At 47.1% G+C, this 26,441-nt stretch overlaps 1 protein-coding gene across 17 annotated transcripts in view; it reads right to left on the bottom strand.

Annotated features, from left to right (window-relative positions):
* The window catches only part of Cacna1c (calcium voltage-gated channel subunit alpha1 C), a 548,575-nt gene that overhangs the window by 23,065 nt on the left and 499,069 nt on the right, over positions 1-26,441 (bottom strand). For 5 of the 17 annotated variants that reach the window (XM_038318989.1, XM_038318993.1, XM_038318985.1 and 2 more), the window contains exons 30-38: positions 25,836-25,919; positions 18,122-18,154; positions 15,189-15,317; positions 13,097-13,162; positions 11,947-12,038; positions 4,138-4,303; positions 3,453-3,580; positions 2,738-2,834; positions 601-703 (exon numbers count right to left, since the gene is read on the bottom strand). In XM_038318989.1, coding sequence (XP_038174917.1) covers positions 601-703; positions 2,738-2,834; positions 3,453-3,580; positions 4,138-4,303; positions 11,947-12,038; positions 13,097-13,162; positions 15,189-15,317; positions 18,122-18,154; positions 25,836-25,919 — 898 coding nt within the window. Of the gene's footprint in view, positions 1-600; positions 704-2,737; positions 2,835-3,452; positions 3,581-4,137; positions 4,304-11,946; positions 12,039-13,096; positions 13,163-15,188; positions 15,318-18,121; positions 18,155-25,177; positions 25,262-25,835; positions 25,920-26,441 lie in introns of all 17 variants that reach the window. The other 12 variants (XM_038318994.1, XM_038318984.1, XM_038318986.1 and 9 more) reach the window with 6 other exon arrangements.

The following is a 26,441-nucleotide window of genomic DNA, read 5'->3' as shown; positions in this document are numbered from 1 at the left end:
CAGAGAAGTTCAAGGTACTTAGCAGTGAGATGACAAGAGATGCCTTCAACAGGACTGCTTCTAACCCAGGGGGCAGCTCTTGGCCCTCTATTGTACGCAGTCTGAGGGGCTACCGTCTAAGTAGTAGCTTAGCTCACGTAGGATTGTAACCATTAGCAATTGTAGGCAATGACCTCTATTTACCACAGTCACTGCTCGTCACTGTCACCTTTCCAACATAGGTCCTTTTAATTTCAGAAGAGATTTGAATGTTCGGAACACAGGCCTGTTGCTAACACAAGTCCATCGGAATAGGGCTTGCCCCTGCTCTGCATAACAACCATCTCTTACATGTTTTGCATTAAAACCTTCAGTCCTCAGGAGGTTACCAGGGCAATTTCTAGAGTTTGACGGGAAAGAAAAGTTCAAAATGAATAAGCTATGGCAAGGGGGACATTTAGGAACCAAAGAAGATGTAAGCGTGGTGCACCTCTCGGAGAGTCAGCGTGCAGGCTCTTGATGTTATTCTGCTTTGATGCTGTGTAGGCAGAAGCATCTTCCTGGTGGGGATGCCAGACCTTCCCACGCACCCTCCTCCCAGTGGTCCACGAGAGCCATTACCTTCTGTTTTGATCCTCAGGGCTGTCCTGACCAGGGCAAACAGGGTGGCATTGAACATGACTGTCCCATCGCTGTTCAGAGGCATGTTCATGGACACCAGGCGCTGGAGGGAGAAGGGGGCTCAATCAGTGACAAGGACCGGCAGTTCTTAAAGGCTCTGCACAACCCTTGTGGCAGGGAGGCTGGGAGGTCCCTGGAAACTTGGATGGGTGCTGGTGGGAGTGTGAGGGATATGTATATGGTCACCACAGTGTTTCCAAAGCTTTTCCAGGGAGAAACTAGGCTTTGGGGTAAGAACTCTTGTGCCTCCACATTCCTTAGACCACAATGGGTTCCTTCCTGTTCTGTATGCTCGGGCATACAGACACAGCTATACTACCTTCAAGCAGCAAGAACAGCCACCTGCCTGTCAGACAGAATTATCCAACTCCAAAGCAAAAGAATAGGAGATGGCTATGTGGGGATAGAGTTCTCTCTTCTCTCTCTCTCTCTCTCTCTCTCTCTCTCTCTCTCTCTCTCTGCATATCCCTACTTCAGTTCTGGTCCCAAATTCACCACTCAAACAGAATTCTGTTGTTCTTCACCCGCAAACATACTCCCTTGGCCTCCTCCTCCTCGTCCCTTGGTGAGCCAGCAGCACACACAGGGGTCATCAGGAGAAAGAATAGTATGATGCCCACTGTAGATGGCAGTGATGTCATCCCTTAGACCACATGGCGCCTTCCTGTGGATATCCTGTCAAGGGTTGTATTTTTCTCGAGTGAAGGCATCATTGTGAATCTTGCAGACACCAAGGTAGAAAGCGTCAGTCTTGGCTTTTGGCCCTGACAGACCCACGTGGCAGTCATGACCTGTACACTCCAGCTCCCTCTAGACAGTTTGATCTTACATTTGATTTGTACTTCCTGCAGCTTGAATCCTAAATGTCGTCCAAAGGCCATGCCATAAAAGATCAGTTCTCAGCCTCAGTACTCCTGGGAAGTGGTGAACCCTTCAGGAGGTGGGGTCCATGGGAAGAACTTATGGGAAACCATGCCCTTGAGGAGGGCATTAGGATCTTGGTCTTTCTTTTTTTTTCTACTTCTCTCCTTCTGAGGTCCTGAGGTGAGTGTGCTTCTTTCTCAACTGTAACGTTCCAAAGCTGCTACAGACCCAACGCTCAGGCCTGACGCTCACAGACTGAAGCCTCCAAAACTGTCAGTCAAAAGAGACTTTTTTTTTTTTCCACACAGGTTGAGCAACTCGGGTACTTGTCACAGCATCAGGAAACAGAATGACAGAATGCTCCTGTTTCTCACACATTCAGGACTCTTGGGGTTCTTTCTGGAATAAAGTGGGGTTCTGATGAGGGAAACGGGACTACCACAGAGCATAAATCAAAGTTCCGTGCCTCCTGAACTCCATTTCCCACAGATGGGTTATCCAAGGAGCTCAATTACTGGTCATTTGTGTTTCTTCTTCTCTGTGGCTCGACTCTCTGCTTTTACTTTCCCCAATCTCTTTCCAAGATCATTACAATTCTCACTGGAAACACAGAACAGGGAGGATGGAGGTGGGATGGTGACCGAAGTCAGCTCTTCTCAGCAGCTACTGGGCCACGTGGCAGGATCTAGAGCAGGTGTAACGGTTCCTCCTCTCCAGGTCAGTCAGAGGTTGTTTATCAGCACCCAGTGCGTTTGTTCCGGCCAGTTCAGGATCATAGATTCATTTAGGAATTTGATAAAAAAAAACAAAAAACAAAAAAACAGCAGGTCCTTGTGTAGGTAAAGTTTGTATTTTGAGGACCATACATCACTGTGGCCTCTCTAACAGTCCTCATACTTCAGGCCAAAGTTTCTAGCTCATCACCCTAGGAAAGTCACCTAGGCCTGGGCCGTGCAGCCTGAGGGGCCAAATAAACCCTTTATGCACATAGGATATCTGTTTCCCTCACTGGGGAACAAGGGATTCATGTGACAGTTGTTCTTTTATAGCCTTGGGACTTTAGCTCTGGAAGGTCCTTAAAATAGAATCTGGTTCACATTTATGTCTTTAAATACCAAAAATATCTTTATTCCCTAAATAATCACAAAGGCAAACAGGTATCCAGCCTCCCATATTTTGTCCTTCCCCCTCAGTAGCCCAGACAATTTCTTACTTTGCAGGCCACACGGTGTGGACACAACTTCCCAAAACCCAAGGGGGGCTGAATTCGACGGAGGAGGGTCACCACATCCAAGTGTTTGATCCGACCCCTAGAGAAGGAAGGAGAGAAGGAGAGGAAGTTAGAAGCCCAGGGCTGTGTACTGAGGTAGGGCCAGATGTAGGGGCATTCCCTGCAGGGTGCCTGAAGGCCCTGGGCAGCGCAGAGATCCATTATAGAATGGCAAACCCAGGGCACATGTTACTGTTCTTATTCCAGGAAAGGTTGTTAGTGCTGGGCTCCAGGCAGAAGGCATTCTAGTAGTGCAATTAAATCCCAGGATGGTATCTGTTGCTCAATCAACTAACCATTGGGCCAGAAGGCATTTTAGGGATACTCAGTTAACAGTTACGGGTAAACGGGAGTTACCCTTAAACTTGAAGTCAAGATGACACTGAAGTCTACCTAATCCTAAATGACCCAACGGAAGCATTTCTAGTTTCATCTGACGTTAGAATTTTTTTATTTTTTCCATTCAGCTGATTATATGCTCACCAGATGTAAGAATGGTACCTGGCCTCCTCCTGCTGGCCTTTGACTCTGGGTCTGATACATTCCAGGGTCTTCAGGTGTTAGTACCCTCAATGTTGACCCCTCTTGGATCTCTTCGGCAGGTCCCTCAGCCCCTTCTCAGCTTTGGGGGCTTGGGGTTTCCCCTCAAGGAACTTACTTGGCTTCGGGGTCATACTCGGCCCAGATTCTTTTGAATTCATCCAGATGGTGGGGACCAAGGATAGACCAATCCCGTGTCAGGTAGTCAAAGTTGTCCATGATAACAGCTACAAAGAGGTTGATGATCTGCAGGGAACAGTTGGTACACTAAGGGGCTTGCCAAGACTCTTACACATTTGCTGCCTAAGCCCACTTCACCAGCCAGTGCCCAGGCAGGCCAGAAACCAACGTTTCTAAGTATCAGTAATATGCTAATATTTAGGATGAAACTGCTAGAATCTGGGTCTCCTGGACATAAGCTTAACACTATTCTCCTGAGCATCAGGAGGGATGAATCCTATGTGTAAACAGAGCAACTTCCTTTGTACCAAGTTACCAGGGACAGAGAGGGGCTTTGTCTGGTCTCCTTTCCCTCACTCCTGAGCAAGGTATCAGAGACATATAAGTTCATACAGGGCTTCCACATATCTCTGTCTTCTAGAACAAGGCTACCGTGACAAGAGCCATGAATGGACAGAAGCTGAGTTGCTCTGGGTCAAGACTTCTGGCCCTTCTCAGGGATGAGATGTCTCTACTTATTTAGTCTTCCTAAGACAGCTCTTATGCTGGGGTTTCCCTGACCCCACGCTGCCCTGAAACTGCCCGCTCCCCATTTCTGTGCTGTTCGTCCCATCTCAGCTTACCAGGAAGGCACAGAGCATGTAGAAGCTGATGAAGTAGAAGACAGCGAAGCTGCTGCCACAGGGTGTCTCCCCTTCCGTGCTGTTGCTGGGCTCGGACTCTGGGGCACACTTCTTGCCCGGCATACAGGCCAGCATGATATCCTGCCAGGCTTCCCCGGTGGCACACCTGGGCAAGAGAGGCAAAAGAGTCCAACCTCAGCCGGCCACTCTCACCCATGCAGGCAAAGCTGCCTCCGCCTCACGTCCCAGGAGGAATTGCTAAAAGGAATTGAGCATTTGGTGCTCACTGGGCGCTGATTGCCATGTTCACTAAATATGGAAATACAAAGCATCGTTTCAGGAAGTTCCTGAAAACTTGTTCTCTTATCTCTGTGAAGTTTTTAGATGCAGCCATGAAGACATATTTTAGCTATAGTTCATTTTCACCGCTACACAGAAGTATCCTTCCTGCTTATGCTAAAATGTCCACCCTTGCTAGGTGAGAAAGCTTGTTTTGGCTGTCATAGCTAACACTGCAGCAAGCATGCCGGTCCATGTCTTGGGTGTCTGCTCAGGAATGGGACTACCACATGGAGATGCTTCATGTCTTCATCTTTACCAGGTGGCACTTGTCTGGCTAAGACCAGTGTCACTGCAGACAGATCAGCTCTCGGTGTTAGAGAATTTTAAACAATGCTCCTCAGATGGTGGTATGGAGTGATATGTCACTGCTATTCAAATTTGGCTTTTCTGGGCCAGCCTGGGCTACATGAGGTCCTATCTCAAAAAGAAATAAAATAAACATCTTCCTTAAAAATGGTTTTAAAATGATTAGTAGGTTGAGGGTTTTGATTCTGTCTCCTCTTGACTGCACGGACATGGCTTTGCTCCTGTGATTCATGGGCTATGTATCTTCTTGTTTATTCAAGGAGTCCTTGGCGTGGCCACATTAATTCCTTTGTTAGCTACATCCACTACAAATGTCTCATTCCAGATATGGCTTGTCTCTAGCTTAACTCATTTTAATTGCTATATACATTTGCTCTGTTTGGAGCGCCACAACCCCTGCTGAGTTCAGGACCCATGCTCTCAAGGCAGGGACTTTAGCCACCATCTACCACCCTAGCCCATCCTTCTCATATTGTTGCACTGGATAGAGCTTTCAACAAAATACTGACTAGAAAAAGTGATAGCATAATGTGTCTATTGTATTTATTAATCGGTTCTCACAAGCTGGGGGTTGCTGGCTCTCCCACCTCGCTGATCCTCCTCATAAAGTTGATTTGCTTCCATTTTCTACCTGAATTAGCCTTTGTCTTCAGATGGCAGAACCCCACACTGTAGTGTTTGTGACTTCTGCCTTCTCTTTAAAAAAAACAAAATAATCAGTACTAGTTCATCTTCTCAGCTGAGTCGGGAGGTTCCCGCCTCTTTCTATTTCTGAGAGTTTGGATGACTCGGAATGATTTAGTGTTGGATCACAGATGAAAACACAGCAGCGTGGGCCTTGTAAAGGCTGTGATTTTGACAACCTTCTCAATAGCTATTGTAGCTAATGCTACTCATTTATTGAGAGCATTTTGGTGTTAAAATTAGCACTAATCTGCACCTGGCAGGGAAGGCCGCATCCTCTGATAAGCTGGAACTAATGGATGCGCTCACGTTGATTTGTGTGAATAAGTGGCAGTCCAGAAAACTACACTCGGACATTTTTTTCAAAGAATAATTTGTTCTTTAAATTTACAGTAGTTTCTTGATTTACCAATGCTTTTCCAGTTAATAGCCTTACTATCAAGATCAATCCATTGCTGCCCAAATATTCCTGGGTGTGTGGCCTCCCACTGGAGCAACGTTTTCCTTAACAAAGTCTTTGTAATCCGTATTTTCCTAGATAAAAGCATGTACTTCAGCTGGGCGGAGCGGCACACACCTTTAATCCCAGCACTTTGGAGGCAGAGGCAGAGGCCTGCAGATCTTTGTGAGTCTGAGGCCAGCCTAGTTTACATAATGAGTTCCATGCCAGTCAGGAATAAGTAGAGAGACCCTGAATAAATAATAATAATAATAATAATAATAACAACAACAACAATAACAATAATAATAATATAATGAAGCACCTACTTCATTTAGATTGGCATAAATTTGCTCATAGTACTTTCTTTGTTGTTGCTTGCTTCTTTCTCAAGATCTGATCTTATTTTGCAAACCCTCATTTGACTGGCCTTGGTCAGAAGCAGAGACAGCTGGATGGTCTCAGGGAGAACAGCCTTATCGCTTGGCAACTGATTCCTGGCTTCCCGGTTTTTATTTTTTAGTGTATTTGGGCATTTTGCTTTTTCCTTCCTTCCTTTCTTCCTTCTTTGCTCCTTCCTTCCTTTCTGTTTTTTAGTACATTATTTCTCCTAGAGCATCAGGCTAGTGTTCATGTTGCAGGACACCGAGGGAAGCAGGATTCAGACTCCTGGGTGCTCTGGTCCTGTGTATTTTACATTCTTTATTTGTGGGCCTCTTCACAAAATATTGGTGAAGATAACATTAAAGAGACTGAAATGTTTGTGTATCTTGCCAACTTTGTGGTCCAGATAATGAGATGGTCAGGAATATCCTTCTGCCTTTTCCTCAAAGCAACCAAAAGCAAGATACAAGCAACCTTTTGCATATGCTTTTCTCTAGTGCACATTGGTCCGCAATAACAGGAAGGCCTACTCCTTGGTGCAGGAAAGCAGCCCTGCTTCGGTATGCCATCCTCTCATTTATTCAGCGTGCACAGCCTCTCAGTCTTCACCTGAGTGTCAGAGGCTACTTCTGAGGCCACATGCTCCTTGTATAAAGTTTGTGTTCACTGCCTGCTTTAAAGAATTTCCAGCAGCTAGTGACCAGAAAGACATGCAGCTTCCTTCATTCTGAAGTAGCTGATCACCTCAGAGATGAGGCAAAAATGAGACACAAAATTCACTCATCATTCTAAAAACCATTTCCACACCCACAATTACGCTGCATTCCCACGCTTAGTCTTGTGCTTTTGTTTTATTAATGTTTATATTTAATAAATGCATATTTCTTATTGGTATTTTCAAAGAATCATCTTCTAAGGATTAAAAAGAATCTTCGGCTCTTATTTTAGTTGGCATTGACCAGTCATCTCGTCCTGCCTCCTGCTCCCATGGGAGAAGCTGTACTGGGGAGGGTCTTAACATTTTACGTGGGTAGATTTTACAGGGGCTGATTCTGTGCATAATTTCTAGCTTGCTGTATGAATGCTGGAGAAGCCTTAGAACTTGTTAAACTATGACTTAAGTGTGGCTACTTTTATAGATGTTTCTGAGTGTTCAAAGAGAATGTGTCTTTTGCCGTTTATCGAAAGTCTATAAATAACACCTCTTAATTGTGTCATTCAGATGGTCTTTTGCCTATGCCAAGCTATTATTTTTTATAAATGTTATATTCAGCCACTCACCATTATGTGTTTACTTCCTCCTTGTGTTCCATTACTATATGTATTTCCAAAGAATATTGTTAAGCTTACTTTGTTTGTAATTGTTATATATTATTGGTTGACTAAAACTTTTATCAGCATTGAATCCTCCTCCTCGTTTTGTTTAATGCTTCTTACCTGGAATTTCACTTCTACTGATGCTGCGACTGCATTGCTGGTGCTCCCATTTCCTATCTCTTAGTCCTCATTGGGCCATTTATCCTCTCTTTGGGTCATTTCGTCTTACTACGTCTATTACAAATATTCTAGAGTTAGAATTCTTTCTTACAGGGTTTCTTTGTGTAACAGCCCTGCCTGTCCTGGAACTTGCTTTGTAGACCTGGCAGGCCTCAAACTCACAGTAATCTGCCTGCCTCTGCCTCCTGAGTGTTGGGACTAAAAGCATGTGGCACCACGTCTGGCTAGTGTGAGGCCAGAAAAGATTCCATTTTTATGCTGGGACCTTGTGGGAATTTGAACTTCACCCCCACCCTGGAGGAAAGTCGGGGGTCGTTAGCCCCCTTTTAGGGGAAGTATTAGCTAATGGGAAAAACCCAAGCTACACAAAACTTCCCCTATTGGTAGATAAGTCTCCAGGCAGACCCTATGTTAGTAAAGGGTCAGCAGATGTCTGGAGGACATAACCAGGGGGGGCTGTTGCTATCCCCCTTAAATACTAATAGCCTATCAGGAACTAACAGCTGAGCTTACCTCACCTTTAGCCAATTGTGATATAGGATAAGTAATTTTGTATTTTGAGACTGTAACCTTGTGACTGCTTTGTGGCTTTTATTTTTTTATTTTTATTTATTTTTTTTTTTTTTTGGTTTTTCGAGACAGGGTTTCCCTGTAGTTTCTAGAGCCTGTCCTGGATCTAGCTCTTGTAGACCTGGCTGGCCTCGAACTCAGAGATCCGCCTGCCTCTGCCTCCTGAGTGCTGGGATTAAAGGCATGCGCCACCACCGCCCGGCTGTGGCTTTTATCTTTATAAACCCCTTATAGTAGTAGATAGTGTCCTTCTCCCTCCATCTGCTGTGTCAGACTGTGAAGCAGAGGACCCGTGCTAGCCCATACTTAATAAAAAAAATCCTACTTTTGCATTTGGAAGTGTGGCTCCGTGGTGGTCTTTTTGGGGGTCCTAGGACTCTGGCACACTAGCATCAGCAGTAGAGTATCAATCTTTGAAAATTGTGATTGTTCAATCATAGTAAATGTACAAATTAATAGGTTTCACCATGAAATTTCTATATATGTGTGCATCATGCCTGATTTTTTTTTTAAGAAAAAAGAATTTAAAAATTATTTTTTGGGAGATGTGCGTGCCGTAGCACATGTGTGGTGGTCAAAGAACAGCTTGGAGGAGTCGGTTTTCCCCTTCTTCCGCGTGGGTCCTGGGGGACTGAGCTTGTCAGTCTTGCCAGCAAGCACCTTTACCCTTTCAGTCTTCTTGCTGGTCCTAATGCTTAGTTTTTAATGTAAAATTTTAACAAGCTTAATTTTTAATATCTTTGTATTATCTTTCTTCTCCCCTTTTACTTTATTCTCCTAATTTTTTTTTATTCAAAGCCACTTTTTGCCCTTCCTTCTGATAAACCATTGGCGTTTCCCTTGTCCAGTGTTTCGATCTAGTGGTTTGCTGGCAGGCGGTGCTGGGAATACAACCCAGGGCTTGGGTTTGACGGACAAGCACTGCACCACCGAGCTCCGATCCACTCTCCTCCCCTTGCTTTGAGATGCCCTTTCAGTGTCTGTATCTAGCTGCTAACTTTCCACATTTAACACCTATGTTTACCAGCCCTTTCCTCCCAGCCATAGATGAGTCACACAGAAAGTCTCATCTACTGAGATGGCCACAAGGCTTTTGTTCTTCATTTTGTTAATGTGTTGTACATCACACTTCTTGATTTGCATATGGAGGACCCAATTACATTCCACGTTTAAATCCCACCTGTACACAATGACTGATGCTTTTTTTTTTTTTTTTGTATTGTTCAATTCAGTCTGCTAGGATTCTGTTGAGGATTCTTTTGTATTTATGTTAACTAAGGATATCGGTCTATGGCAGTGGTTCTCAACTGAAAGCCACAACCCTACGGGGGTTTTAAGACCATCAGAAAACACAGATATTTATATTGCAATTCCTAACACTAGCAAAATTACAGTTTCGAAAGTAATTTTATGGTTGGGGTCACCACAACATGAGGAACTGAATCAAAGGCATCAGGAAAGTTGAAATCACTGGTCTATAGTTTCCTTTTCTTGTAGTGTCTTTGTACAGCTTGCCGAAACAAACAAACAATTCTCTTTCTCTGACATTTTTATAGGTTGGGAACCTTTATAGTTTGGAAACCTTTATTGGTATTCTAAAAAGTCAGCATAAACAATCAGTTAAGGATATTTGGAGATAAGACTGAGAGAGGGCATTGCCATGTAACCCAAACTAGCTTTGAACTCATGGTCCCCCTGCTCCAGCCTTCTCAGTTCTGAGTAAACAAACATGAGCCACCACCCCTGGTAGGAACCCAGTCTGCACTTGGCAAACCTTTTCAAACTGAAGGCTTTACTTCCTTTGGAAATTTCATCTGGTCAGCCATTGCTTCAGTCTCGTTGTCTCTTTTGCTCTTTTCTGGAATTTCTATTTCTATCTTAAGTCTCTTTGTCTTAATCTTTATTTCATACCTTGTTTTCTTTTGTTCTTTGCTTATATAGTAAAGGAACCTTCGTAGATATTTAAGTTCATCATCAATACATGTTTAGATGTAGCCTTTCTGCTGTATGTCTCATCTATTTAGAAAGTGTTTTAGAAAGGAAAAGAAAAATATTTAACCTTTGTATTTTCCTTCTTTGTTCTGTTTAGCAATGGCTGCTGTTGTTGTTTCTTCTAATTTAACAGAAGTGTCCGTCTTTAGTCGCGCTAACAATGGGATTACGTTTAATTTAAAATCTTTTGGATCTGGTCCTTCCTTTCTCTTCCCTGTGTGCTCATTTATTTGTGACTTGAGCATGACACAGACACCTCTCTTTCCTGATGTTGGCTTTCTCAAATACTTTGGGATTACTGTCGGTTGCTCTTTGTGACTGTGACCCCAGCTCTCTGGATAAGGTACTTAGGTGAGTTCTCTGGGGATCACAGACCAAAGGCAAGGTGTGCTGAGGGGCCTGGGGGATAGCAGGTTGAGAGAGAGAGAGAGAGAGAGAGAGAGAGAGAGAGAGAGAGAGAGAGAGAGAGAGAGAGAGAGAGAGAGAGAGAGCACCCTGCTGGGTCTTTCAGACTGTCCAGCCCTGGGGTGATGCTGTCACACCTTAGGAACACAGAAGAGCTTCCCCAGAATGCAAGCCCCAGGTTGGAGACGCTCCAGGCTGCTCTCACCCCCTCCCTGGTCTCAATCTGTCTGGCATTCTTTGGTGAACTGAACCCTATCTGATTTCTTCCATTTAGAAGATCCTCAGCACTTCCAGTTCACCTGTAGCCTCTCTCATTTTCCCCTTTCCATCCATCTTCATCAGTGGCCAGCCTGAGGTCTGTGGCCATTTCCTGCATCTGAGTGTGGCATAAGCTTGCCATTGTGAAACAGCAGATTTATAACAAACAGCTTTGTTCTGATGGCATGTGAGGTGGGAGGCAGTGACATCAGGCGAATAGGAAGGAGACCCATCATTTTGATAAGTGTATTTTGAGCAGTAATAAACTTGGGTGTGGGATCAGGTTCCGTAGATGGTGGAGGGATGCAACATCAGCTGCCAACCCTCTTCCCTTATGTGTCTGGAAAAGCATTTGCCTCAGAGACAAGAGAAATCGTCTCATCTACCAGTCTGGGACTAGACCGAGTCTCAGCGTGTGACATCATGCAAAACAGGAAAGTGCGAAGATGGAAGCAGAAAAGGGGACCAGGGGAGCCAGAAGAACAAGAAGATGGTGGCGTAAGAGACGAACTCTGGGCAGCGTAAGGAAACTACCTTCTCGGCCACACCCGTGGTGGCAGGTTTGCAGGAAGTACAGTGTCTAAAGGATGCCTTGGTGAATATATTGTCAGAGGAAGGAGACACATTAATCAAGGCCAGTGTGTTGCGGCTTGCCTGTGCCCTAGTCCAGATGCTGAGCCATCATGCTTCTGGTGTTTAACTCTGACCCCCTAATGGCTGGGGTCGGGGACTCCCAGAAAATGCGTGTGGTGCCCTGTGGCTACACATGGAAAGTTGGTGTAAATGACAGTGTGAGGGGAGGAGAGGCCATTCTCTTCCTGCCCCTTCGGCTCTTCCAGGGATGGACTCCCGTCCTGGAAGTGTGTGTGTGTGTGTGTGTGTGTGTGTGTGTGTGTGCGTGTGTGTGTGCACCTATGCCATCAGGGACCCACCTGAAGAGCAGGAGCACAGCCTGGGGGAACGTCTGGAAGTTGTTGTTCCGATTGATCTCTGTGGTGTCATTCAGGGCGATCTTTCCAAACACCTGAAGAAAGAGGCATTCAGGGACCAGAGAAGGACAGCGTGCTCATCTCCAGCGACCGTCTAACAGCTTCTCTGGGGCTACCTGGCCAAGCAGCAGACACTTGCTGTCCCCTGAGCCCTGGACTCAGCTCCAGCACTGACAGCTTTAGGAAGGATTGTACCCTCAGCCCACAGGAAAGGTCTCTGACCCAGGGGAAGCTGCGGGCTGTAAATGTATGCTGAGATCAGGGTGCTCAGGGTAGGAACCAGGGCTCACTGCCTTCTTGCCTTCGCAACTCCAGATACCCAAATACACAGCTGATTCTTGGGTTTTGCAGTGCTACGGAATGGGCGGTCCAGAGCTTGGACAAGCTTCGTTCATTCCTAATGCCAGAGGTCTGCTTGTGTTCTTCCTGGCCCTCTGAGGCTCTGCTTCTCTGAGAAGCCGCCAGCACTTTCTCCCTGTATCTGCTGTCAGTGCATTTTTTTTCCCTTTAAAGTGCAGAAGACTTTTCCCCTCAGGAACTTTCAGGGATTTTGTACAGGGAACTGCTAAGTGAATATCCTGGCTAGTGTACATGCATGGCTGGGGAGGCACTGCCTTACAGAAAGACTCAGTTGGAGCCCTGAAGGGGTGGGGGTGGGGACTCTGGGTGAGGGAACAGAGAAAGTACAGCAGGCCCCTGGGAAGGAGGCTTCTGAAAAGGGCTGCATGTTTGATGGGCAGTGCTTTTTCTTCTTTTCTCACTCCAAATCGGGCGCATCCAACGTGAACAAAGCAGAGGATGCTGGTGGGACACGCCCACTTTCTGCTGTCTCTCACGGCAGGCTATTCTCTCCTGAGGCCCACTGCTTAATTTATGAGTGTCTTCCCACTGCAGAACCCAAGCCAGTACCGTAAGAAGGAGGGACCACTGTGCTGTCTCTTGCTCATGGCCTACAGCACATCTTATTGGGGGAAGTTCCGCTCTTCGGAGGTTGAGTGACAGGCAGGGACAAAAGTCAGAAGAGAAGAAGGAATTGGAAAGGAGCTACAGTTCTGGGGCTGGGAAGAGACCAAGGAGGCGGAGTTTCTCATACCTGCATCCCAATCACTGCATAGATAAAGAACAGCATCACGATCAGAAGTGCCACATAAGGCAGGGCCTAGAAGGAAGCACACAGCGACCATGAGACACAGGGGTTCAGGCCAGTGGGATCTTTTCCCAGAAAGCATTGCATTCCCAGTTCCACAGCAATCAGCTGCTGTTTAGCTTAGAAGGAAGTGAGTACCAGAGAGAGAACCTGAGAGGTGGGCTCTGGCTTGCCATATCAGCATATCTGTCTGTCTGTCTGTCTGTCTATCTATCTATATCACCTATTTATATATCTATCAATAATCATCTGTCTCTATCTATCAATATATCTATCAATAATTACCTATCTGTATCTATCAATAATCATCTATCTCCTCTCTTCTCTCTCCTCTTTCTCTCTCTCTCTCTCTCTCTCTCTCTCTCTCTCTCTGTCACCTATGTATTCCTCTATCTGTTGGAAATGGAGCTGAGGGCCTCTACTACTGAGCCCTGGTCCAAGCCCATAGTTTGGTTTTAAAAGCACACTTCAGAATAATGGAGGTAGCGCCATACTGTTTACTGAGAACAATCAAGGAACAGTCCTCCCTAGACTACAGTTATGTGTTTGCACAAAGAAGGAAGGGGTGATAGAAATTACCCCAAAAGACGACTATAGTCACCAAGGAAAAGCGGGAAGGAGGCAGCTTATACCCAGTCCTGATCCAGTTACTTCTGTAGAAATGAGCAGTCAGCACCACTGCCATGAAAACAGTTAATAAGGAGAAATGTAAAAAAAATCATGGGCGCTCATGTTGCTCCCCTCACTTCCCAGCTCTACAGCTTGGACACAATATTTAAGTTCTCTGGACCTGTTTCCTGATCTGAATGAGGAGGAATGTACAACCCTTCTACCTGGCAGGGGTGTGGCATTTGAAGGGTGTATGGCTGTGAAATGCATGACACAATAGTGCATACACAATTGGGTTTCACACATTTTACTCATTCAGTACATCCCCTAAACAGAGCCATGGCCACTTTGGAGGAGGCACCATGGGGCTCAACACCTTTTGTGGGATCACGGAAACCTGGCTTTCCGGCTTAGAAACCATGTTGCCCATATACCACTAGATGGCACCAAGAGATCACACAATTTTTTAATGTGTGGTGGGCTCTCTTGCTCACTGATCAAGTCCCATTCTTCAAGGTCACCCCAGCCACTTCTCATTACAAGGAAATGTTGGGGTGTTTCAGGGGCCAAGGCAAGATAACCCTCCCATCTTGATCCCATTAGGGCCAAGGATTCAAATCCACAGAAACCCCCCTTCACCTTGACCTGAGAAGGGTCTTGGGGGGGTGAGGAGCCCCAGCCTCTCATTAGGGGTCGGGAGGCTAGCAGGGTGGGGCGGCCAGTGGGGTGGGGCATGCTGGAAGACTCTAGGTCTGTGTGCAGCTGGGCTAGACTTGAGGTCATCCCTCAGAGAGCTTTGGGTGGCACTGTCCGCAGAGCTGAGAGTTTGGAAGGGGACTCCAAACAGGGCAGGCAAGTCACCACCACAAGACAACTGTCCCCTGGGTACAGTCACAACTTGGAGCACATCTGGATGGAGACAGACTCCATGCCCGATTTGAACTTGCACTGTCAAGGGCAGAGACACAGCCTAGATGGAGGGTCTAGAGAAGTCTAAGAGCAGCTGTGTGGGAAGAGAAGCGGGCTTTTGTGTGGTGTCTGGGAAGCACAGTAAGGAATTTCTACAGACCTTTCCCAGGGGTCCAAGTGCCCTAACGGCTTCGCTTCTCATGAACTTTGCACTTACAAAGCACTCCTCAGGACTGCACTTGCAATCCGTTTTTTTTTTTTTCTAGTAAATTCTTTGGAATGTGTTGAGTCCTGGATTTTGGAATCACAGTTCTACTGGCATCCTCTCTCCCTTCAGAACGAGGAAAGCCATCTCACAGTGGGCCACTTAGACCAGTGTGAGAGCCGGCGCCAGCCAACCCTGGGCCCCACGTGCTGTTTCTTTTCTGGTCTGCCCTTTGTGGGGAGCCTAGGGAAAGTAACAGTGGAGCACTAGGTCACCCCCTTCCTGGGAGCAGTGGAGGGGGAGGGGCGTGGCTACCTGGAAGGACTTGATGAATGTCCACAGCAGGGTCCGGATGCCTTCTCCTCGGCTCAGCAGCTTCACCAGGCGCATGACCCGGAAGAGGCGGAAGAAGGTGATGGAGATGCGGGAATTCTCCTCTGCGCTCTAGAACCCGTTGGCAATAGGGGGGTGCAGTTAACACAGCAAGAAGGCGGGGCAGGAAGGGATCCTCTGAGAAACAGCCATTGGTTGAGAGGAGGCGGGCCAGGGTGGGGTCAGCTGCACTAGACTCTTTCCTTAGGTTCCTTTCCAGGTCGGTAGCCTATCCCAAGGTGTCTGCTGAGACAGCCTTGGGCTCATGGCCTTATTTTCCTAGCCTCCTTTCCCCCATAATTCCTAGTTCTTCAATTATTACAAGCTGTGGAGTCTGGGCCCAGAGCTACTGCCCTAGAGGCTCCTGCCCTCCTGTGACGGGAGAAAGCAGCCCAGCCGCTCCTAGTTTGTCAATTGGTAGTTCTGCAATGTGACTGGACGGCTGCTCTATCGGGAGGAGGCTGGATGGTGATGACGTCTCTCCCAGCTGCCTGAAATTGTCTCTGAGCATGCCTTGGATGCTCAGGTCTCCCTTCTCCCCGTCACCACTTTCTACTTCCTGTGGTCCTACCCTAAAAGCCTGCTGGGGAATGGTGGTAGCGGGTTGCTGTGTTATAACGTGGGGATCACAGTCCCGTGCCTCTGGAGTTGCTGCCCTTTCATGATCCTTAACATATGGCCTCAGTGGCTGTGACCTTCCCTAGAGGTTTAATCTGGAAGGACTGGCAAGGCCAGCAGGACAAGGCAGGAGAGGCATCCTGTGCACCGAGTCCCCGAAAAAGGCTGAGCCTGGTACATGGCCACTGTGGGGTGCCACCCAGTGTATCTGTTGAATGGTCTTAGACAGAGAGAAAGAGACAGAGGCATCACTGAGGTTAGGGGCAGCTGAGGTGGGCACAGAATTTCTGAGCTGCTGGGAATCTATGGCCACAGGTTCACAACTGCCTTCTTAGCCTGAAGGAGCTTGAAGGTGTGGACACATGCCTAGCCAGGCCTCTGGGGCATGAGTGTCAAGTTTTGCCTCCATACCTGAGAACAAGAACTGATTACGCCCTTGGCCCTCCTGCTGATGTGACTGGCCATGCTCCAAAGCTCCAAGAGCTCCTGAGAGCCCTTCTGCCTTCCCCAAAGCTAGTGCAGCCTACCCAGCCCTGCTGGCAGCAGCACCCGGAGAGAAAGGACCCTAGAATTTCCTGTTATGGCTCCCATCCCAGGTACCCCTTGAAGGAGGGGTCTTACGTTGCTTGTTCTCCTCTCTCAGCCCTTTAACTTGTATTCTTGCTGTACTTGACAGTGTTTCTAGCTCAGTCCCTCACTGACAGCACCACACCTATCTGTACCCTGGACTGTTCCTTAGCACTAAAGCCCCAGGAGTCTACAAACCCTTTAGTTCTTCCTCTATGGCCTTCTGGACCATCTCTGAGTTCAGACTAGTTGGGAGGGGTGTATGTAATGGACTTTAGGAATATGCAATAGGCTGGGGCGATGAGATATTCAACTTTCATGTCAATGACTATCCACCAAGGGAGGCAGGATAGTTTGGGGTAGATTTTCTAGATCAGCCCCACCCTCCATACTAGGAGGGCTCTGAAGAAAGCAAGCCAGAGGGTTCTGGTTTTTAGACCATCCAGATAGGACAAGAACCAAAACATTTCTTATATTTTAAAATTTGAGGTACCCCAATTGCTATTAAGATGCTAGCCCGCCAGGCAATGGGCAGACTCACAGGTACTGGGAACTCCTAAGGGCCTGCGACGTGGGCTGCTGGTCCCACCCAGGAAGTCTTTGGCTCCCTCTACCTCTGCATCTGTTTGCCTCCTCTAAGTTCCGTTTTCTGTCCTCAGAAGGAGGTTTGCTCCTTAGAGAATCCTACCAGGAGCTCAGAGCTTTTTGCTACCTGTCAGTTCTACCATGTTCAAGAAAGGGGAAAAAAAACACCCACAACAAAACAAAACACAACAGATCAGAATCAACTTAAGGGACTTGGGTTGTGGGTGTCAACCATTTGTGAAGCAGGTGTCACTGGGACAACTGGGTCTGATGAGTTAAAAAACAAAACGAGAATTTCCTAGGCAGCCTTTTGGCCAGCGTGGGCTGCCATGGGGATCACTAGAATCCCCATGTATCTCTCACAGGTTTGGAGAATGATTAGCCTGGTTTGAAAGGTGTGACGGAGCTCCCAAGGGAAGCCATTTCAAGGAGCTTCAAGGTCATATCACTCAGACAAAAGAAATGTATACTTCTCTGTCAGAAGTGGTTCTGTTGGTTTGCTTTCCTGTTTCCCACATTACAGAAAAGTGGTTCTAGCACAAATGGAATGGACCCGAGGGACTTGGAAAAATGCAAGACTAAAGCTTAGGGTTACAGAAGAGAGACTGCCGGGCCAACCCTGTGCCATGGCAAATCCCGGCTTGTGCCTCTCACACAGCCTTCCACACGAAGCCCAGGAGAGGCTGGTGGTTCCAGCGCCGATTAGAATTGTCTTTCCCTCTAGCTAGCCCTCACCCCCGCTTTTATCTTCTCCCTGGAACCTTCATCACAGTTCTCAGAAGCATCCATCACAAATTCCCACGTGAGATGAAACACAGAGTCCTTGGGATGTTTAACAGGAAATAGCAAGGGTCCAGTTCTCTCCCAGTGGATCACGGTGACTCACCACCCAAAGGAAGCTTGGGGAAGTAGAGGAACACCACTGTACACACACCCTCGCGCAGCTTGCGTGAGCACAGGCAGGTAAGGCACACAATGGACATGGTGGCCACATGCAATGGGAGCTGGGCTGGGCTCCCAGGGCTCTGGAAGTTGGGGTGGATAAGAAGTGGTGGCTAGAGGGGGGCCACAGAAGCTGGGAGTGTGGTCTGGAGGGTTGTTCTTACCATAGAGGGAGAGCATTGAGTATGTTCAGCTGGCTTTAAAGAAAGGCAGACAGAGATAAGCTGTAATGAGTCTCCAACGAAGAGCCTGGTATTCTAGGTCTTGGCTAACAGAGGAACAACACAGTGGTAGGAGAGGGCATAAGGAAACAAGTGAAAGAAATACACAAGCATGGGCCTGGCAGGGTGAGGGACACCAGTGAGAACATGGGCTGTGTGTCACTAGGCCATGTGGCCCACAAGGAGCCACAAGAGTCTCCTATCCTATTCAGTCACCACCTGTGGCTATGAGGAAATAACTCAGCTCCCAACACAGAGGAGGAAGTGAGGTCTCCCAGATTTGTGGGTGGAAATCAAATTTATTTATTTATTTAGTTTTTAGGTAGTCTGTTTAAAGTGAACCCGACTCAGGCTGGACATGGACTTGCTTAGAGCTCAGTTCAGATTAGCAATGTGGGGGCCCTTGGCCATTGACATGGGAGTCGGTTGAGCTTCTTTTTAATCCTGAAGGCCCAGTACACAATTTAGGATGTCACCAATTGTGCCCCAAGTTGTTGTTTTCTAGGGTTAGACTGCTGAATTTGTTTGGGAGGCAGGAGCTCACAGGAGCACCTAAGGCCCCTCCTCTCCCAGTTTCCCTAGTAATTTTCGCAGGGAGCTACCCCCACACTGGGCTCTAGCATAGAACAGTCATACCTGGCTGATCTCAGCCACTGGGGCTGTAGCCTAGGCCCTCACCATCTACTTTCAGACGTTGCCCGTGTTTTTTTCAAGGGGCACAACAAGGAAAGACGTAATGGGATGTTTGAAGGAAAGAACTGTTCATAATCAGATATCTTCTTGAAGTATGAAAATAACTTCTTGGTAACATAGTTCTTAGCAATTAATTAAAAAAAATTTCCCATAGAGTTGATTTTGAAGGTTTGGGAAGATGGTAGAGTGAGTTGGGGTGGGGTGGGGTGAGGTGGAAGGGCTTTCTCTAGTCATTTACGGAACACATTCTTTGTCTGCGAGGATTGCCAGCTGCCCAGCCAGTCTACATGCCTAGAGGGCATGGGTCAGTAGAATTTGGCTATTGGGTTCATAGGAGACACAGAAACAGATGAACAGACATACACACTCACACAGACAAGCCATTCCTTGCCCATGCACCCAAGCCTCTCTTCCACCAGCAAGAGGCAGCTGCCATGATGGGCAACCCTATGTCTCTTAGTGTATCTTTTTGCCCTCCCCCGCCCCGGGCCAGTTGGTCCAGGGCTTTTGCCCATGGATTACTAGATAGAGTTCCGTGTCTGATGATTTGGCAATGGAATGGGAAAGCCACATGAATGTGACATGCTCTGTAGACATGTCAAGGGGTTGTTCTGGGATGTTGCTTCGCTACAAGGAACACCCTAATGTCATCACAGCTACCTGTCGCTTTCAAGGACCTTGGGTCAGCCTTTAAAGGACTTAGAAGGCCAATCTCATCCTACATAAAAGCAAAATGGAGGCAATTTAGAAAATTCACCAGCTCAGCTGGCCCTACTAAAGCAGCCCCGAGCCATTGCAAAGAAATAAAATGGTTTATTTTACCACTTGAACACTAGGGATCCCTCATTGGAGGATTTTAAAGATTCATTTGCCATGGTCACCCTTCCCTCCTGATGCTTTTCCTTGGCCTTTAGTTGATTAAAATATCATCTACTAAGGGGAGGGAGGGGGAACTGGGGTTGGTATGCAAAATGAAAAAAATTAAATTAAAAAAGAGATCATCTACTTAAGTTATATTTTACTTTAAAATTTAGGCTTAGATCTGATTACTTCTTCAGTATTTTATTGTTTTAGTATCATGCCTTAGCTTGATAGTCCTCAGGTCATATCTTATAGCAGAAGACAAGACTGCGGAGCAGCTTGGGGATGAGGGCTGAGATCTGGGTCTTATGCTTCCCAACCCAGGTAATGACAACTTTGTAAAAAAGGCTGAGGAAACAGGGGGATAACTTTTCCTTGAGCCTTTAAGCCATACTACTCAGAAAGCTTTTGCTTGGCTGGAGTAGTGTCTCCTTAGCATTCCCCACACACTGTGCTTACATGGTCTCAGAAACAACCATTCAAACAGCCAGGATGCAATCACAGAGTGAGTTCTGCATGGGAAGAAGCCTAGGCAGGCCAGATAGTGATCCCTAAACCACCTCATGCCATCATCCGGGTCTTCAGGACCCTCCGAGCTGGAAGTGAAAACCCTCTGTTGTGTGGAACTTCTGTCAATGGATGTCCAGGCTGCCCCAAGCTAAGCAGTTTAAGCTTGTTTGCTATACTTTGTGAGTTCCTCATATTTGTAGGGGTAGACACATAGTAGGCAGTGGTCTCCATGTCCAGGCTTTTCTCCATTGTAGCAAGGAACTGGAGGCAGGGAAGGAGCTGACAGGCTCCATTATCAGGGAGCCAGGAAGTAACAATTGATAACCGGAAGTTGTGCCTGTGGGTCTATGGTGGAAAGATGCTGCGGGGGTGGGGGGGTGGGTGGGAGGGAGGAAGAAAGCACCAAGGATGGCAGTGAGGGAGACCTGGAGCTAGCACCAAAACTCATCCTTCCCTGAAACTGACCCCAACAACTCCTGTCATTCTCCGCCTGTACTTTCTCATCTCTTGTCCCTGATGATTTGGCCAATGCATGTGATGTGCATTCCATTCCCATGTCTGCTCTCGCTAGAGTCTCTCTCCTGCTTCTGCCCCTGTGAAGTCCCCACACAGTGCTTTGCGTGAGCATTCCAGGAGTATCCAAGATCCTTTGGCTGAGCATCAGCACAGGAAAGTTGGTTAGCAGCTCTGTATAGGCCAGTTGCAGAAAGTACTAGAAGAGGGCCCATGAGTGGCAGAAGCCACCAATGCCTGCCTACATTTAGTGTTGCTATGCTGATGCCATCTCAATACATGGCCATAGCTCTGTGGGAGTGTAAGAGCTGATTGACAGGAATGGCTTGAATCATAGACTTGTCACCACTTAGCTGGAAGACTTTGGAAAAATTGCTTGCTTGCGTATGCCTAGATTTCACACGTGCAGGGAGTCCTGCGGTCTCGATTCAATCATGAGTCACACAGTTGTCCTGATGATTGACATTGTCAAGTACAAGATCTCATGTTGCCCCTTTCCCCTTTTCCTTCTAATCAGCCAAGCTCACAGAAAATGACCTCAATCCTTAGTTTATTTTCCTGCTCTGGTCATTTCTGTCATCCAGCACACTGCATCCATTAACCCTTCCATATTTCTTCCCCTTAACTTGCCTAGAATCCCCCAAGGGTTGGACCTCTCCCAGTGCCTGCAGCTCTTCCTGGAGGGATCTCTCTTGTCCCTGCCTCTGTTTAGTCCCACATGAGCTACACTGGAGTCCAGATAGAGCTGAGTACATTGAGGGCCGGGGAGCCCTAGGAAAGCAACAAGGAACTCTTACCTCACCATGCTGGGATCACAGAGGCCAGGAGCTACAGGAGACTCTCAGGCCTTCTCATTCAACTCCTACCACATTCAAATAAATGCAGGCCCAAGGACCTGGAATGATTGCTCTAAGGTACCTGGTTCCTGGAGCCTAGGCTAGAAATATAATCGTGGTTTCTTAATAGAGAATCTGAAAATGGGTTTCCACATCCATAATTTAAGAAGTGAGATCTTCTAGCACTTTCAAAGTCCTTTCAGAGGCAGCACAAAAACAGTGCTCAGAAAGGCTGTTGGTCACATCCCCAAACTGATTCTCATTTGGGATATCAGGGTGCACTCTGGGGGAATGCTCTCAGAACTTCCATAGACAACCATGGAACACTTCTAGAAGGTGTGATTTCATATCCCGGGACTGGAGATGCTCAAGGCTACACCAGAGTGAGTGCAGTCACACCACACTTTGACGCTATAGGGCTCACAAAAAAGAACAGGGGGGATTTAGGTGGAGGCCTGGGTCGGAGACAGAGTGGGGGCTTGGAGCAGAGATTGGCAACATCCTGCCGCTGTCAGGAGGATGCTCTTCTGACTCTTCAGAGCTCAAAACTGAGGATAAAAAGGACTATCAATACAAAGTGGCTCTGAACACAAAGGTGCCCACCGGTTCATACCAGGTGCCTCTGACCAGCCCTCTTTGAGCCTCCTTGCCCTTATTCGCTGTATTGACTGCTTTTTCGGTAGAAAGCAGACCTGTGAATGTAGAGCCTTTTTTTTTGACTTAGGTGTATCCTGGGTGACTGAAGAAGTGCCTACCCATAGAAACAGACTATGAACACATAGAGTTGAATGGGTGCTAATCCCCAGAACTAATGAAAAGTACATTTCCTGAGAGGGAAGGACATTTGCCCGGGGAAGATGGATTTAAATATGCAAAATACTCATAAGGACATTAGGGTGAAGGAGAGATTCCGTGAGAGGGCAACAGCCAGCCATGTCCCAAAGGAGCCTGACGTGATGGGTTTCAGGTGAAAAGCCATCATGGATAGCTTCTGGATAGAACAGGTGCCTGGGAATCTATGCTTGTGATAACGGGATGTGTCTAGAGAAATATGGGACGGCCTGGCGCAGGTGTTAGGGTGCAGGATTTCCTGAGTTTTCCCACGAGGTCATAAGAAAATCCTGACTCTGCAGCTCGTCACTGTCACCTAGCAGGAGGCAGGTGAGCAGGGTGCTTGTCACCTAACAGCGGAGCAGGTGGGCAGGGTGTTCTTATCATGCAGCTATCCTACAGGCTGCTGTTTGGGTGCAGGGTTCTCTGGCAATGAGTGTGGCCGCAGGCCTGCCAAGGCTCTGGTCGTGTGGCTGTTGATGGCCTGCACTTTCTCTGATGGCTGTACCCACTGGTCACCTCCATGAGTCTCATTAACAGCAGCTAGAAAAGGGGGGCACTCCTGGTGCGTGCAGGCTGTAAGTTATGGGCATACCAAGGAGACAGTCCAGTTAGAGGCAGGGGTTTTGATGTGATTTATTTGGATGCTTTAGCTTTTACTTCATAGATCTTTACAGTTGACACGGGGCTTTAGGATAGGTGCTGTTATGTGAGCAGACATCCACACACATATATTTTATATAGGGAACTACATATTTGCTTTGTCTTTGTTTTCATTGGGAACAGAAACAGAGATGTTATGGCAGGATGAGAGTTATAGCTTTTGCTAGCAGTCCAAGAACCCCAGAGGGACTCCTAGGGCTGCAATGGGTTTTCTGTCATCATGGGAAGCAGCTGGCTGTCCTTCCCTGTGTTTTCTTACTGCACGTCTCTGCATTGATTTCTCTGCCAGCCTGCGCTACTGCCTACACACAGATGGCAGAGCCCAGGCCTCAGTCTTTCTTTTTACTGCTCTCTCCACAGGACCCTTAGGCAGCACAGTGCACGACATCTGTGATCAGCAAAGAGTCTGGCCTTGAAGTTCTGAGACTTAAATAACAACAGGAAAATAACTTAGGGTTCTCACGGATTGCATACTGGGAGTCTACTCAGACAGGAAATTAGCAGCAGTTGTGGAAGATTGATTTTGCTTTTAATTATCTGAGTTTTTACCTGAAGGAGTCAAGCCTAAGGGTTTACATGCATGCATATGTGCACACACACACACACACACACACGCACGCACACGGTCTCTCTCTCTCTCTCTCTCTCTCTCTCTCTACACACACACACACACACACACACACACACACTCACACACACACACGTACTGAAACAAAGACAAACTCAAGTTCTCAGAGACAGAGGGGCAATTGATGCTGGAGTTACAGAAAAGGTGAGGGCATAGGCCAGGGGACAGAGGAAGGGATGTATGGAGAATGTAAACTCCTCCCTCCTAAGCACGGTGGCTACATAGAAGAGAATCACACTAGAGAAAGAACATGTCAGGACCATGTCTTGGGGATGGGCCAGTCTACATGGAGGCAGTGAAACATGTGGAGGAGAGCAAGAGAATTCCAAACATCTACGATCGAGTCCCAGAATCAGGTGCTCTGGGCTGTTATTCAATGGTTCTATCCATCAAAGGTATATACAAACATTATCAAGTCTCTTTCTTACGGAAAACTAATGACAGAAACTAAACAATACATGTTAAGGACTAACAGCAAGAGGACTTGCTTATAGATAAAGAGGACACCCAAACATGCCAGGTAACAAGAAGACATGTGCGAGAACTGTATAGAAGGAGGCAGCTCTGGGGAGGAGAGGGCAGCAGGGCTGGGGCTGTGGGGCCTGCCTGAGGCCCGCGAGCCAGGGGCAGGCTATGAAGGGGAAGGGGAAGGAGAGCAGGCAGGTGCACAGTCTATGAACTCTAGGATGAGTTCATATGGATATGAGGCTCTTACATGGATCCTGTTTCCATGGCAACAGAAGGACAAAACCCACCAGGAAGGCTCTCAGTAAGTCACCAGCCACCAGGCTCTTTACTGTTTCCAGAGAAGGGGGGGACAAGTAAACTCCAGACACTATCAATACTTCTCTCCCTCAGAGTGCCCAGTAGGGGATGCTGATGCTTACTCAAAGCAGACAAGAGTTTGTTCAATGTGAAGACAATCATGTAGTTCTTGGGAGAGAGTAGGCCATGGCTGACAGTGCAGGCAAATTCCTAGCTTCAGCTCTGGGTGTTCTGTTTTGAGGGCACACCTTTTGGGATGTTATGGGGATGGAAAACCAACAGGAGGAGAGGCAGAATCTGGAGGTGAAGTTTTGGGTTAGGAAAGGTTTGGGTTCCAGCGCCAGTGGTTACCCAGAACTCGAAAGAACCCTTCATTTTCTCACTCCGTAATTTGCGTAGCTGCACCCTCCTATACAGTGTGAGTCATGCCAGGCTGGTTATAAAGGGAGAGAGAAAAAGATGCAGCAACCAACACTTAAAAGGAAGTCTTAGTGCGTTCCAAAGATTAAAAAAATAAAATAAAAAGAAATCTCTGAACAATACAGTAAAAAAATAATCTAAACAAATTTAAAAATGAAATAAAAATAAGGAGGTGGGGCAGCACAGAAAATAAAGACGAAAGACAAAAATAAAGCAGGGAGAAACAAATGGATGTTAGAGCAGGCGGGGTCAGCGGGGTCACAGACACCATGTACTTACGTGTACCTCGGTGATTGCTATATCAACAATGCTACCCACAACAATCAAGGCATCAAATGTATTCCATGCATCACAGAAATAGTGCTGCATGGGGCAGAAAAGCCAGGAAAGAGAGAAGGGGACAAACCAACAAAAGAGGAGAAAACAAAATAAAGGGAGGGAAATGAAAAAAAAAAGAGGCATGAAAGAAAGGAGAGAAGAGAAAAAAATGAGAAAAGAAAGAGGTTACGTGGGTATATTAAATACTCTTACCACTCTCTAGTTCTGGCGGCTCAAACCTGGGCAACCTGGTTTTCGCAGGATCGAGAGGCCTGACAAAAGCTAGGTTAGTTCCGAGGTGGGTGGGCGACAGCCACCCGGAAGGCAGCCAGTGTTGGCCCAACCAGTGTGCAGCCTGTTCCCTCCGCTCAGCTCTGCGCCCTTGGGCCCAGCGCAGCCAGGACAAGTGGGAAAAAAAGGAGAAGAGATTTCTGCTTTTTTTCCCCTACAAGACGACGGCAGGTTCAATAAAAAGCATGACTGGAGGTGGGTAAAATCAGAAATTAAAAAAAAAACAACAACAACATAAAAAGAGGCAAACAGAGTGAGAGAAGAGAGAGTGGAGGAGGTAGAGAGGTGGAAGGACTAGGGTCCCTGGGGAGGGCAGAGCGATACTCACATTAGTTTCACTGAGAATGACATCAATTATGCTCCCAATCACGATGAGGAAGTCAAAAACATTCCAGGGATCACTAAAGTAACCCTACATGAGGGAGGGGCAGGCAGGATGGGGATTAAAAAGGAATATTAGACAGACAAGAACAGAGCAACATCACCATCAGAATCACTGTCCAGGCACCTGAGTGTTGCTGTTAGGGAATCCGAACATCAGCATCTGGCCAGGAGCCTGGTTGGGATAGGAGCAGCAGAGAGGCGGTCAGTTCAGCCCTCCTGTCCTGCCTTTCATGGGTCGCATGGTTTGCATTCTCTCTGCCTCCTGCACAGAGGACTCTTCCACTCCCTCAGGGGGGAAGTGGCCATGGGTATAGGGACAAAGGCAGGTAAGGCACTGCGGTGCAGGGTGTGGCTGGATTCTACTGCTTATGTGTCCTCTCCAATAGTACAGAGTATACAGTTAGTATATAGTTTCTAGCATATAGTATATGTCATAGCATATAGTAAAGGATCTACACCCTCAGTTCCCTCTCCTAGAAGGACCTATCAGGACGGAGGGAAGTCAGTGGCTCATGTCCTATAGTTGAAAGGACTGGAATGCAAGCTCAGA

The sequence above is a fragment of the Arvicola amphibius genome, chromosome 2 (assembly GCF_903992535.2).
Source record: "Arvicola amphibius chromosome 2, mArvAmp1.2, whole genome shotgun sequence".
Lineage (NCBI taxonomy): Eukaryota > Metazoa > Chordata > Mammalia > Rodentia > Cricetidae > Arvicola > Arvicola amphibius.
This window is presented reverse-complemented; position numbering and strand designations above follow the sequence as displayed.